Below are 12,857 nucleotides of genomic sequence, written 5' to 3'. Positions count from 1 at the left end.
GGGAGATGGGAAAAATTTTAATGGGAGATTCTAAAGGCCAAAATAAGACGAAAATCAAGAATATCAATTGGTTGATGGAGGCTTCGTTAAAAAGTTATTAACCTCTAAAGCTCCGCCTGTACTGAATTTTTTTCTCGAAAATGCACAGGATTTCGGGGGTATGTCTATTCACCAAAAATGATTGTAATTGACCCCCGCAACCGAAAATAATTTTTTTAGAACGTTTGAAACTTTTTAATTTTGTCGAAAAATTTCACACCTTCTCGAATTTTTTTCTAGAAAGTGGATAGGATTTCAGGGGTATGTCTATTCACCAAAAATACTTGTAACTGACCCCCGCATCCGAAAATAATTTTTCCAGAATGATTTGAAATTTTTTAATTTAATTTTTTAATAACTTTTTAATGAAGCCTCAATCAAGAAATTGATATTCTTGATTTTCATATTATTTTGCCCTTTAGAATCTCTCATTATTACGGTAAATTTTTAAAAATCAATCGAGTAAATTTTTTACAAGTTGTATTAGAAACTATGAATAGGTAATTTCGGCTGTTTTGATAGTTCCCTTTTAATTTCCTTTTTACAACATAACAAAAACGCGTTTTACAGTAGATGAGCCCCTTGAGACGAACGTGCAACTACCTAAAAAAGCCCAAATTTTAATCTTCCCCGACAATTTGAATTTTCTTCGATATGACGTCGCAGCTGGTTCCGTCGAAGAAGCAAGACCATGTCCAGTTAGAAAAGGGCTATCGGTTATTAGACGACCCGGTTCCACCGGAGCACCGTGTCCAGCCTGTCTGCGCCAAGTTCTGCAATCGGTCCTCCCTTTTTCCGTCTCTCTCGCGACACGGATGTTCTGTTCCTGACCGGAGTGCTCTTTTTCCCCCTCGTTTTCAACTCCCCCTCCCTTCCTCTAACCCCCGTTCTTTCCCGTTCTCCGTTGCTCCCTCTGTTTCTACCCGGGGCTTCCGGGTTTACCTCTTTCTGTGCGAACGGCCGCCGCCTCCAGCCCCTTCATCGCTCGCCACTCAGACTTCAATTAATTTCGCTGGTTCTGGACCGGCCGTTTTCCAATTTCGAGTTTCTCCGGTGAACGCGAAACACGACCCTCGATACGATGAAATGGTCGCCCGGCGAAGATCCCCGCGAACGTGTCGTGGCGCGCGTCGGTGTACGGTCCGCGGCTAGCTTAACGCGAAAAATTAATTACGTATGCACCCTGACGCGGTTTCGGGCCACGCGCCCGCCGTAAGGGAAAACGATCCACCCCCTGGTCGGGATTAACGTACGGATTACAACGGTCGGGATACAGGGAAACACCCGGCCGTATCCGGGAAGGGGGGCTGAACGTTTCGGCGTGACGTATGGACGCCGCGACAAAAATTCCAGATAAAATCTCGCGAAACTTCCCCAGCACGCATGGGGACGCTCGTAAATTGGTGGATTCCGATATGCACGGCCCCGTGGAGAAGTTTTATCGAAGTTTGGTCGAAGTTCCCGGCACGACGGTGTTTACTTTGCTCGTCGTACGTCGTAGAACCGTTGGAATTTAGGCCACATTCGGTGACACGGACGACGTCGATCGTCCGGGGGACCACGGCGATGATTCTTTAAATGAACCACCGTAATTCGTTGGTTGAACGTTTCTGAACCTTCCAAGTAAGGGGAGGTGGACGGTAGATGTGTCAAACGCGATACGAGTAATTGTTTACTTTAATTTACTTGCAATTTAATGCGTCTGATGATAAACATTCACCGTATACTATTACGTTATTTAGAATTCACTAGCTCATTCCGGAGAACACAATTCTTTACGAAAAAATGCTGGCTATTAATTATGCAAAGGTCCTGTATATAAATTTAAATTGTTTTTCAATTAAATAAACAACTTATAATCCAGTTTTATCGCGCAGCAGTCGTATAATCAATAGGAATTGTTGAAACTTCTTTGGGTGCATAGAGTCAAAGTAAATTTCAAAACAAACATAGAAAATAGCATAAATTATAATAGTTGATATATTCATTAGATAGAGGATGAAATGTCCTTTAATATGAACGTTCGTACAAGTCGATAGCGTAATTAGTTCCGGAGATATAGCGATTTCAGTTTCAAGTCGATCGGATTGCTAGTTTCGGGGTTTGTTTACATTTCATTGTTAACGTAGCGAGTTCATTGACCTCGCACGCATAAATAGTAAACAGTGCGTAGAGAGAGGTCTGTCAGACGCGTCAGACGGAGACAGAGATAATCAAATTAAAAAAATTATACCTTTACATAAATTACGATATCTCCAAAATTCAAAGTCGGATCAACATAAACCAAAAACCATTTTAAAGGGGAGACTTTGCCGCTTCTAACAGTGGTTCAATTATTAATAAAACACTAGTAGCTTCGGCTAGTAGTAGCTGCTGATCCTTTCCCTAAATAAGCCATAGATATTGTAATAAAAAAAGCATCTATTCCTTAATATTTATTACTCATTTAGAAAAAGGATCAATCACTGAATGGGGGGGGGGGGGGTCATTAACTATATTCGATACTCTACCTAATCTCCTAATTTAGTGACTGTTGTTCTGTTATTAAATTAGAAATACCAGACTGATGTGATTCTAGAAGAGTAAATGTTAAAGATTCGATTGATTTTTCGTGCTCATTATTTCGCGTCAAGTTGATAAAAATTAACGAAGGTTAATATAGATAGCAGATAAGTCGGCGTTTCGAATCGAAGACAGACGGTGGGCCTCGTGAAAGCACGCACAAAAGGCGCGTATCGCAGAAAGCTCGACCCTTCCACATCGAGGACCACCGATTGATTTACAATGGCCGAAGGTGTGGCAGAATCCGACACCAATATCACGCCGATACTCGGGCGCGTGGACAATTATCCTGCTGGACAAAGGCGTACGGGGGTGTATGCAGGATATCCCACACGTATGTGCGAGCGGAGGCTAGCCTACGGCTCTTTACGCAGCTGACGCGCCTCGTATTAAGAATCGCGTGGGCCCCGCACGTGCGTGGGCAAAACACCCGCACGTTGCAGCACACGCAACTCCGAAGAAAACTCGAACGTTCCTCCAACGCGGCTAGAGGAGGTGCAAGGACCTCCCGATATTTATCTGCCATTGAAAGCGACGCGGGAACCTCGAAAGAAACTTACGAGACGCGCTCGTCACTCCTACTTGAAACAGACGACCGCATTTCTGAGCCTCCAGACACGTATACGATACGGGACTAAAAGATACCACGCCTCGATATTTAGATAATTTCTATTCATTTGGTCAAATTTATTTATCGTAGAATTAAAAATTCGACGAAATTAAATGTCGAAATTAAAAGTTTTTAATTTTACGATAAATAAATTCGACTGTATTCAATTTAACGGTAGATTCACGTACACTCGTCGCGCATATTTTTAAATGGAATTTATTAAATTCAACAAAAATTGCTAGCAAATAATATTTACGAGCAGGATAAATTCCCATTTATGGGAAATTTTGATTTTCAAAAAACTAGAGAATGCACTTGATATAAAAAAATATAAGAAATACTTGAGATACGAATTATTACATTTAGGGCACAACCCTCTACGAAGTTCCCATTTGATTAATTCTATTTGTGAGTTCTGTAACGTTAAGTCCGGAATCTAAAACTCATCGAATCGATCGTATAATGTTGATCGATTACATAATTTCCATTAGTCTCTCTTACTTTTCCCCCACCGTTTCACGAGCTTTTTAATACCATCTTCGTAAAATTGTTCTGGCCTTCGCGAGAAGGTCTCTCGAAGGGCGGTTCTTAACTTCTTCGTAAGTGAAGTTTCCAAAGCTTTTTACGTTCCAGATAATTTTTTAACTCGCCCGAAGAGGCGATAATCTGACGATGTTCCATAATTTCCCAATTCAATTCCTCGTGGAACCCGTGACTCCTTTTTTATTCAGAGGTATGGACGATTTATCGTTAAATTTGTACGCGTTGCAACGAAAACAATTCGTGTAAAAGCTGAATAGAGTAACGCTAAACGCCGCGATGTATCGAATATTCGAATAAACCATCGCTCCGTATTTCTGATATTTTCTACTCGGTACTACCATTGTTCTTCGAGTGATAATGAACTCGTAAATACTCAGCAATCATCGAATAAGGCGCAACCATCGTATGTTCTTCAGGACATACGTATGCGAATAACAACCAGTCGTCATTCCTTCCTTCATGACCGACAGGTTTATTGTCTTCGCTCGTCACGCCTCTACGTACTGAACAAGACAACCCCGACCGACCCCCCTTTCTCTTTTCTCTTACTTCTCTTCCGTCTCATTCTACCAATTTTTACTGGAAGAAGAGAAGAATGGGCCGAGACGAATTTCAACAGTTTATGGATCTCCATATATACCGTGAATTCAATAGAAATTACCCGATAAATATCGACTGTCATGGCGGATAATAATTGAACGCATTTCCATCGATTCGAAAAAGCGTAAATTGAATATTAACCAAACTTTGGTATCATATTCTGCTCTTCTTAAGAGACACTCGTTTTTTTAAACAAACCTTTCGGCGAAGTTATTGGGTGTCATTAAGAAAGTTTTTCAAATATTTTTAATTTCCTTTGCGGGCACTGCTTTGCTGCTAGTGGATTCACGAGTAAAGGCTTCCTATCAGGCCCTGCTTTAGACGACTGGGATATTGAGAAGTCTGTCGAGGATTGTTGTATATAGCAAACGAGGGGTCGGTCAAGCGCTTGTGAGAGAGTGACCCCTCTGGTGGCAAGCATGGGAGGCGACGCCACAGCTTCAAGATCGAGAGCGAGACCACGCGTTATGAAACACTCTATACTTCTAAATGATTCGTTAGAGTCATCGAACTAGAATAACTCCAATTCTCGAGTAACCTAATCGGGGCCGCCAATTCGCTTGAAATCGGAGCAGAAGTGATTTTAATCTCGAACTGCGATCAATAGGGATCGTTACGATAAGAGTCACTAAAGTTGAAATATCATTCGCACTACGTAAACATAGACGGAAGGAGTTTGTTCCATTACTTGAATCCGCTATAAAAATTGACGCTTAAAAAAAGAAATTACTATAGTAAAGATAAACAAAATGCTGTCTGTTTAATGAAGAAACATTTTTACTGCTATGTTTTACAGTGCTAGACAAACGTGTTATTTTTCAGAAATAACAATCTAATTTTATAATTGAAAATAAAATACGAATAATATAGTTAATATCTCTATATATGTCTCTAAGCATATTATATTTTAAATATAATTTAGTACTGGGAGACATTGAAATGTATAAAAACCATGTGCTGCCGTCTACAGATGTATTAATGCACTTCATGTGCAAGGAAATAAAATTACCAGCATATGATTGCATAGATATGTGTATGTAATTAATTATCATAACAGAAATTAAACCACAGAAGTGGTATACGAATAAACCTTTCACCACAGACAAGGTATACAATTAGACCTTTCACCTTATGAACTTCCGTGGCCCAATCTGACTGCCATACCGACCTGAAAATTTGGAGGTGTTTTAGCGTCCTCTTCTCATGAATCGCAGTCAGTTGAAAAACTATTCACTGAATTAGTATTGATAGGCAAACATCTGTAGTGTTTGCGTAAATACATGTGAGTTGACTACGAAAGGAATTAAAATTCATTTCTGAATCTGTTGGTAACGTTGCGAATGACACGAAAATGGTAATGGGGTTTCGAGACCCCACAAAAATGGGCCGAAAAAATACACCTGGGTGAAAGATCTACTCGTATACCTCGTCTCTGAGAATACTCTAGAATCTTTAATGAATCAATGAGAATCAAAACTAATCTAGCGAAAAAACTCTATATTTATGATGACCTATGCAAAGCGGATCGCAGCTAATTTGCTAATATTATTTAGTTTTTAATTAATAATTGCATTACCCAGCTAAGAGCGACACGATTATTAATTAAACGATAAATAATATTACCCAGGTCTCACCACGTGGAGGTTGCTGCGAATGGAGACCCGCCCTAACCGATTTCCAACCACCCTCCATTAATAAAGATCTTGTGTGACCAACGATCGTTGGCCGAGAAAGCAACAAACGAAAGTGCAATCAATGAAAGATGCACAACCAACGAAGAGAGTTGAAAGAATTTTCAAAAGAATTTGTATTCAAATAAAAATAACCTGCCTAACATAATGGTTAACCAAACACTTACCTAACTATAAATCTAAATTTGTTTATTATATCAAGAAGCAATTCTAAATTCGCAGCCATTAGCTCGGTGTCACCCACGAAGAATAACTTTTCTATCGTGGGTGACACCGATTACCAGGTCTCACCACGAGGAGGTTGCTGCTAGTGGAGACCCGAAGGGAGATAGATGGAATCAAAGTTCCATCGATCTCCCTTTTACAGTCCTAGAAACTAGATTACTAAACTAGAGAGATAGAAGGAAGCAATATTCCTTCGATCTTCTAGTTTAGTTGTGCCAAGTAATTATTTCGTTTAAAAAGGGATGAAGCTAAATTATGGGAGACGCGACGCGACGCGATGCTGAACCGTGCAGCAGATCTTCGGATCGAACCGACACTACCCTTGGTAGATTGATTTCTATTTCTAAAAATCGATCTATCATTGGCAGGCGCCTAGATCTTTCAGACAAATTGGACGGCCGATCACATGTTTCGTTCGACGAAACAGTGGTGACCGAAGCAAGAAACGAGAGAACGAGTCGAGAAAAGCTACTTGTTAAATAATTACTTAGCAATATTGGGGGATGCATACAATAGGGACTTAAAATTAACGTCGAAGCACAAGTCTAGTCAAATTGAAGCTAAAATTCGGACGATAGAAGGAAACAAAGTTCCTTGGATGTTAGTTGTACCAAGCAATTATGTGGTTAAAAAGAGGGATGAAGCTAAATCGTGGGATACGCGACGCGACGCGACGCTGAACCGTGCAGCGGATCCGAGGATCGAACCTACTGCCCTTGCTAACTCGATCTCAACAAGAAAACAGAGAACTGCAACTCCGAATCGAGGTCTCCATTTCTCCAACGCAACCCGCCGGGAGCCCGAAGGACCCGACTTAGGCTGTCTGACAAAGAGAGAGTACCTGAGACAGAGTCGACTTCCGCTGGAAGGTATGCGTTTCCGCAGAATACGGAAACTCCACACCTTCCAGCGAAGTGCCGTTTTCCCTCAATCAAGCTTACCAAGGGAAGGCGATTAGATCTTTCGGACCAGATACATGGCCGATCACGTGTTTCAATCGATGAAACAGTGGTGACCGAAGCTAGGAACGAGGGAACGAGAGAAGAAGCTACTTGTTTAATAATTGCTTGGTAAGACGCGAAAATATGTACAATAAAGAAATCATCGACGTTAATTTTAAGATTCGCGACGAAGCTTAAATCTAATCGACTTAGAATTAAATATCCCTCGACGGTTGTGGTGTTTTCCATCGATGTCCCTGTGAATAATCTGAAACTAAAATTGATACCCATATTAGTGACATACGAAAGGAAATTTAATAAACACCATGCAAACTAGACAAAACGATGGAATAATTTGTCGTATTGATGTATCGAAGAGTGAAAATCTATAAGATTGTCGATGTTAAACCTACCTAAGGAAATGTACAAAATTTACACATGATACAAACAAAGTATTCTACCTATACTTCGTAACGAGAGATAAATAGAAGGAGAGATAATGTCGAAGTAAAATAGCCAACGATTACAAAAATTATCTGAAGAACCATACCAACGAAGACAAACAGAAACAAAGATGGAGCAGAATTGAAAATCCAACGATGAAATCAGAGAGTGAAAGTATCCAAGAATTAAACAAAATAGAACAAGAATATAAATCTTATTCTAATTATTGACATCAAAATTAATAAAATAATATGCAATCAAAAATGGTACATGATTCGACACAATTATGCAAATTCAAAAAATAAGGCAGAAGTAGAAATAAAGGAAGAAAACATAATAATTAGATAAAACCGGACAGTCAAATAACATTGAATTACGACCAAACAAATAAAATAAACTGGTCAATTTTGTGATAATAATATAAATAAGTAAAGTGGGCTTACTACTTGTTGAGCATTAGTTACCATTACCAAGGAAGCACCAAAGGTCCAGCTGTAACATAAGAAACGATTCGTAATTTAGCAAAAGCGTTGGACAGTTCCATAACGTTCAATTGGTATCAAACAACAAAATAGAAGTGGGGAGAGCAATTTTAAATAGTTCTTACCAGTGGTCATCACGGTCCGGCACTGGTCAGTAGTGGTCAGCAGTGGTCAGTAGTCGGATCTGCACTGGTCAGTAGTGGTCAGTAGTGGTCAGTTCTGGTCACTCCTGGTCAGTCCTGGTCAGTCCTGGTCCCCAATGGTCAGCGCTCCTCGAATGGCCTGACATAGGCCCGCGAGACCCGTTCCCCCTGGATGCTCCAGGGGTACTGAAGAATTTGTCCAGCGGTAGTCTTCGAGCGGGGAAGTCGAAGAGTGGGGAGACAGTGTCAACGTGAAGAGTTAAGAACCGCTTGGTCTAGAAAACAACTATTTCGATTGGTCCCACCTCTTGACCATTTCTGGATCTTCACTGGACCGCTGACCTTGATGTCAACCTCACTGTTGACCACTAGTGACCGTAAGCTAGTAATTTTCAAAATCGTATGCAGATTGACACAAATCGGATTTCAGCTGTTTCGAAAGCAAGAAAGAAAGACTTACATTCGATAGTGAATACCCACAAGATGTAATTACTATTACCGAAAAATGGATAAGAATGAAGAAACAAATATTTTCATCTCACTTATACCCAATTATTTAAGGAACGATAACCACATTAATTAATTTCACAGGAAACTGAAAAATAATTCGAACGATAATACTTATCGATAACCCTAATTGTTATCTATATCGGTCTTCACACTTCATCCTATGGCACAATTAAGATTCAAAAGAATAAAAAATGTGACTCACCCACAGGAAGCTATACAGAATACATCCTTTCGATGTATCATATCGCTGTTGATTCTCTGCGTCGTCATAGACTTCTTAAAAAGTTCATGAAAATATTTTACATTAACTGTAGTCAATTGAAAACACAAATCGTGTTTATGCATATTGTAAAAAGATAACAATGTAACAGATTACAATTTAGGAAAGTTGTTTTAACATTATACGAAAAAGCTGGTGTACACAAATAATCGTAAATTTATCGAAATACGTTGAACTAACGATCGAGTTATCGAAACGATAGTAAGATATTTCTCGTAATGTCGAAAACTCTACAATGAATTCGATTTCAGTGCTTGGTAATAAAATAAGTTTAACTTTTTAAATAGGGGTAGTGTGCACGAATTTTTTATCTTCGAAAAATAGATCTTAAACATAGAAGTGATAAAAGAATAACGTTATTTTAAATATTTACAGGTGCCCATTTACATATTACAAAAACTTTCAAAAATGTATCGTATTATTAATAATTACAGTTCAGAATTTATTTATCATCTAAAATACATAAAAACCTGTTCCAGATATGCAGCCACTGTGAGTACTCCTGATATCACTGTAATTAACTGTAATTTTTTATTAGATTAGTTAAACAAGGTGATCAACAGTTTGAAACGACGACAGTATATATAGACATAAGTCTTGTTTTAATTAAACAATTTATTTTAAGAACTATTGTCAGGTATAAAATTCATCAATTTATTAAAATCAGGATACTACATTTTGATTCAACACGTTTATAACACTCCCAAGTAATTCTGAAGACTCCTCCAAGGTGCATTCAATTAATGTACATTCAAACTGATCTTGGAAAGCATTTTGAAATAACGGTAAAACATCTTGAGTAGTAACATTTGTATTAAGTTCCTTGGTAATACTAGTTACACCCTTTCCTTCAATACCACAAGGCACAATGTGATCAAACCAACTCAAATCTGTATTACAATTTAGAGCTAAACCATGTGTTGTAATATACCGACTTCCATGAATGCCAATTGCACAGATTTTTTTATCATTCACCCACACACCAGTATCTGGTGATGTTTTACCATTAAGGCCATATTCCGCACACAAACGTATAATCATTTTTTCTATTTGACACACATACCATTTAATGCTACTTTTAAATTGTTTCAAGTTTAGTATAGGATATGCCACTAACTGTCCAGGTCCATGAAATGTTATTAGACCACCCCGATTTGTCCTATAAAATTCTGCACCCAAACTCTTTAACTTCTCTTCATCTTGCATAGTATAACTCTTATCTCTAATACCAACTGTATATACTGGATTATGTTCAAGTAATACTAATGTATTAGAAGTATCTTTTTCTAACTTTTGATAATGTTGATCAAACAATATTTTTTGCAATCTGAGACCAGCATTATAACTTAACCGACCTGCCCATAAAACCTTCACTATTTTTGATGTCATAATGAAACAATGATTAAATATTCTTTCTATCAGATCTGATTTCGAATATATGTATATATAAACATTTAAATAACTTAAATGTTCTGAGAATTCATTTTCTCTTCAGTACTTTTTTCATCAGCTTTCTTTTGTATAATAGTATGTAAAAGCCATGAGACCTGCCAAAAGGGAGAAGGAATTATATAGATTTAACATAATTAAATTAGTAATAATCTGATAGAATAATACTAATGATATCTTAATTAAAAATAGTAAACATACATAGGCATCTGTTGCAGCATAATTTTTTTGCTCTTGACTTAAAGGATGTATGTGCCACTTACTCATTCTAACTTTTGAGTTTTTATCAATCCTTTTTTTCAACTATATTAAAAAACGAAAAAAATTATACATATCGCAAAAACAATGGTGCTAATACCATTTTAATATTCAATTATATACTGTTTTACAATATTAAATTTAAATGTAAATTAGACAGAAGAAACTAACCACATATGCTGTTAACTTTTCTAAACTCCAACGACAAGATCGATTTAATACTTTATTTGCAAATGTGCCACTATCCATGCAATTATTTTCTACAACTTTCTGAGCTGGGAATTCTTTAAAATCTCTACCAAGTTTCCAAACATCGCTACAAATTAAGAATTTATATGACATAATATAAAAAAATGTAATATACAATGCATCAGTGTCACATTAACATCATATTTTACTTACTTTTTTATATTGACCCCAACAAGTTTTACCTTTGGATGACTTAAAAGAATTACAAATGCAGCAGGTAATTTGTTTAATGAATATATATGCAATAAATGACAGACTGTTTCATTTAAACAAATTTGTGCTAAAGCAGTTTTTCCACTGCCTGTCTGAAAATTAAAAGGCCACTCTAAATCAAATCCTATTGGTACTATTTCATTATTACATCTCTCCACATCTTTTCTAAAAAGACAAAGAAAAAATAGACAAAAATATAAAAAAATATTTATAATTTCATATCACATTCATCATTAATTATAATAATGTAAATCTTACATAATATCGTCACAAATGCTAGCACACACATTAAAATCTCTGGTATAAGTAATATGTCCCTTAAACACAATTGATGGTAAAAGACTAATATCAGGGTCTCTCTCTACAGTAGTTTTCTTTTCACAGTTTTCCTATTAAAATATTTATAATTAACAATAAACAAGCTTAAAGGATTAAAACCATTTAAGTTTCACTATAGTTTAAACAAAATACTTGTACACATGAGAGACATTTCAAATATTTTCTTTGATTATTAATAACTAAAAAAATAAAGTATGTCTATAGGACATTTATTCATAAGATATTCTTAAGCTGTTTTAAATGTTCCTTAAGTATTTATATGTACTTCTGAAACATCCAGTATCTTTCACATTCTATTTTTGGCAAGATATGAATATATAACTCAAAATTAACAATTTATTAAATACATAATATTGGAAGTCTGCTTATTAGAAACACAAAAGTGGTGTCATCTTTCAAGAGGTTGCCTGTAATCAAAATATTATTATATTAACATGCCTTTAAATGTGCTGGAAAATTCCTAGGTGATCGTCGAACAGAAAATTCCTTAACCTCTAATGTATGCTAAAAATATTAAAGTTATGTAATATCACTAAACCAGCAACAAACACAATAAATGTTGTATGCATTAACCTCTCTAGAGTTACTAGTAACTGATACTTGACGTGAGCTGCTGGTTATCATCGTAAATAAACAAAAAGGAATATTTGCGACTACCGTTTAACAATTAATTTAATGAAAGTGAAATAAAACAAAACTACAAACTATTTTCAAATTTGTTAAATAAACATTTTTCAAACATTTGCCGATCAACAACTTTCCCGCTAAAATTCTTCCTCACTTTTTACCACCACGTGCATATACTCCGCAGGCATATTTCTATGTGCATTAGGCGAAGTACAGTTTATAAACCGTAGAAGAAACTTTGAATTACAAAATATAAAATTATTAAGTTTACAGTATACATATTATTTTTTTTATCCTTTCTTTATATTATCCAACTATACGCTACGTATATATTATAACCGACATATATACATTTAGTGGATGCCTTCAGTTTACAAGAATATCCATGTGTTACATTATCTTAATTTTATTTCTTATCTTTATGTACATAAGTACTTGCCACAGTGTGGCCAGATTTGATGTAATTGAGTGGCACATTTTATTTGATTTCTAAATGTTAATTAATTCTTTATCTATGATTCTTTTTCTTCCATGTGAAATATCGTTTTCTTCCATGTATCATGAGAAAAGAATTTTTTTCTCGAAGATGCGTAGGATTTCGGGGGTATGTCTATTGATCAAAAATGACTGTAATTGACCCTCGAATCTCCCA

General features: G+C 36.6%; 2 protein-coding genes across 2 annotated transcripts; both read right to left on the bottom strand.

Moving 5' to 3' along the window:
- Positions 1-9,700: 9,700 nt before the first annotated feature.
- Lipt2 (Lipoyl(octanoyl) transferase 2) lies at positions 9,701-10,459 on the bottom strand. Its single transcript, XM_076772192.1, has one exon. It carries the CDS (start codon positions 10,457-10,459, stop codon positions 9,734-9,736), a length of 726 nt encoding a protein of 241 aa, XP_076628307.1. The 3' UTR covers positions 9,701-9,733.
- An 18-nt stretch (positions 10,460-10,477) lies between these two features.
- On the bottom strand, positions 10,478-12,490 carry Wrnexo (WRN RecQ like helicase). Its single transcript, XM_076772191.1, has 7 exons — positions 12,152-12,490; positions 12,017-12,082; positions 11,498-11,628; positions 11,180-11,404; positions 10,949-11,093; positions 10,721-10,822; positions 10,478-10,617 (listed from the first exon to the last, which is right to left on the bottom strand). Exons 1-7 carry the CDS (start codon positions 12,200-12,202, stop codon positions 10,534-10,536), a joined length of 804 nt encoding a protein of 267 aa, XP_076628306.1. The 5' UTR covers positions 12,203-12,490; the 3' UTR covers positions 10,478-10,533.
- Between the last annotated feature and the right edge of the window lie 367 nt (positions 12,491-12,857).

Source organism: Colletes latitarsis, chromosome 9 (assembly GCF_051014445.1).
Source record: "Colletes latitarsis isolate SP2378_abdomen chromosome 9, iyColLati1, whole genome shotgun sequence".
Taxonomy (NCBI): Eukaryota; Metazoa; Arthropoda; class Insecta; order Hymenoptera; family Colletidae; genus Colletes; species Colletes latitarsis.
The sequence above is the reverse complement of the archived record's forward strand: the minus strand, read 5'-3'. Positions and strand labels throughout refer to the sequence as shown.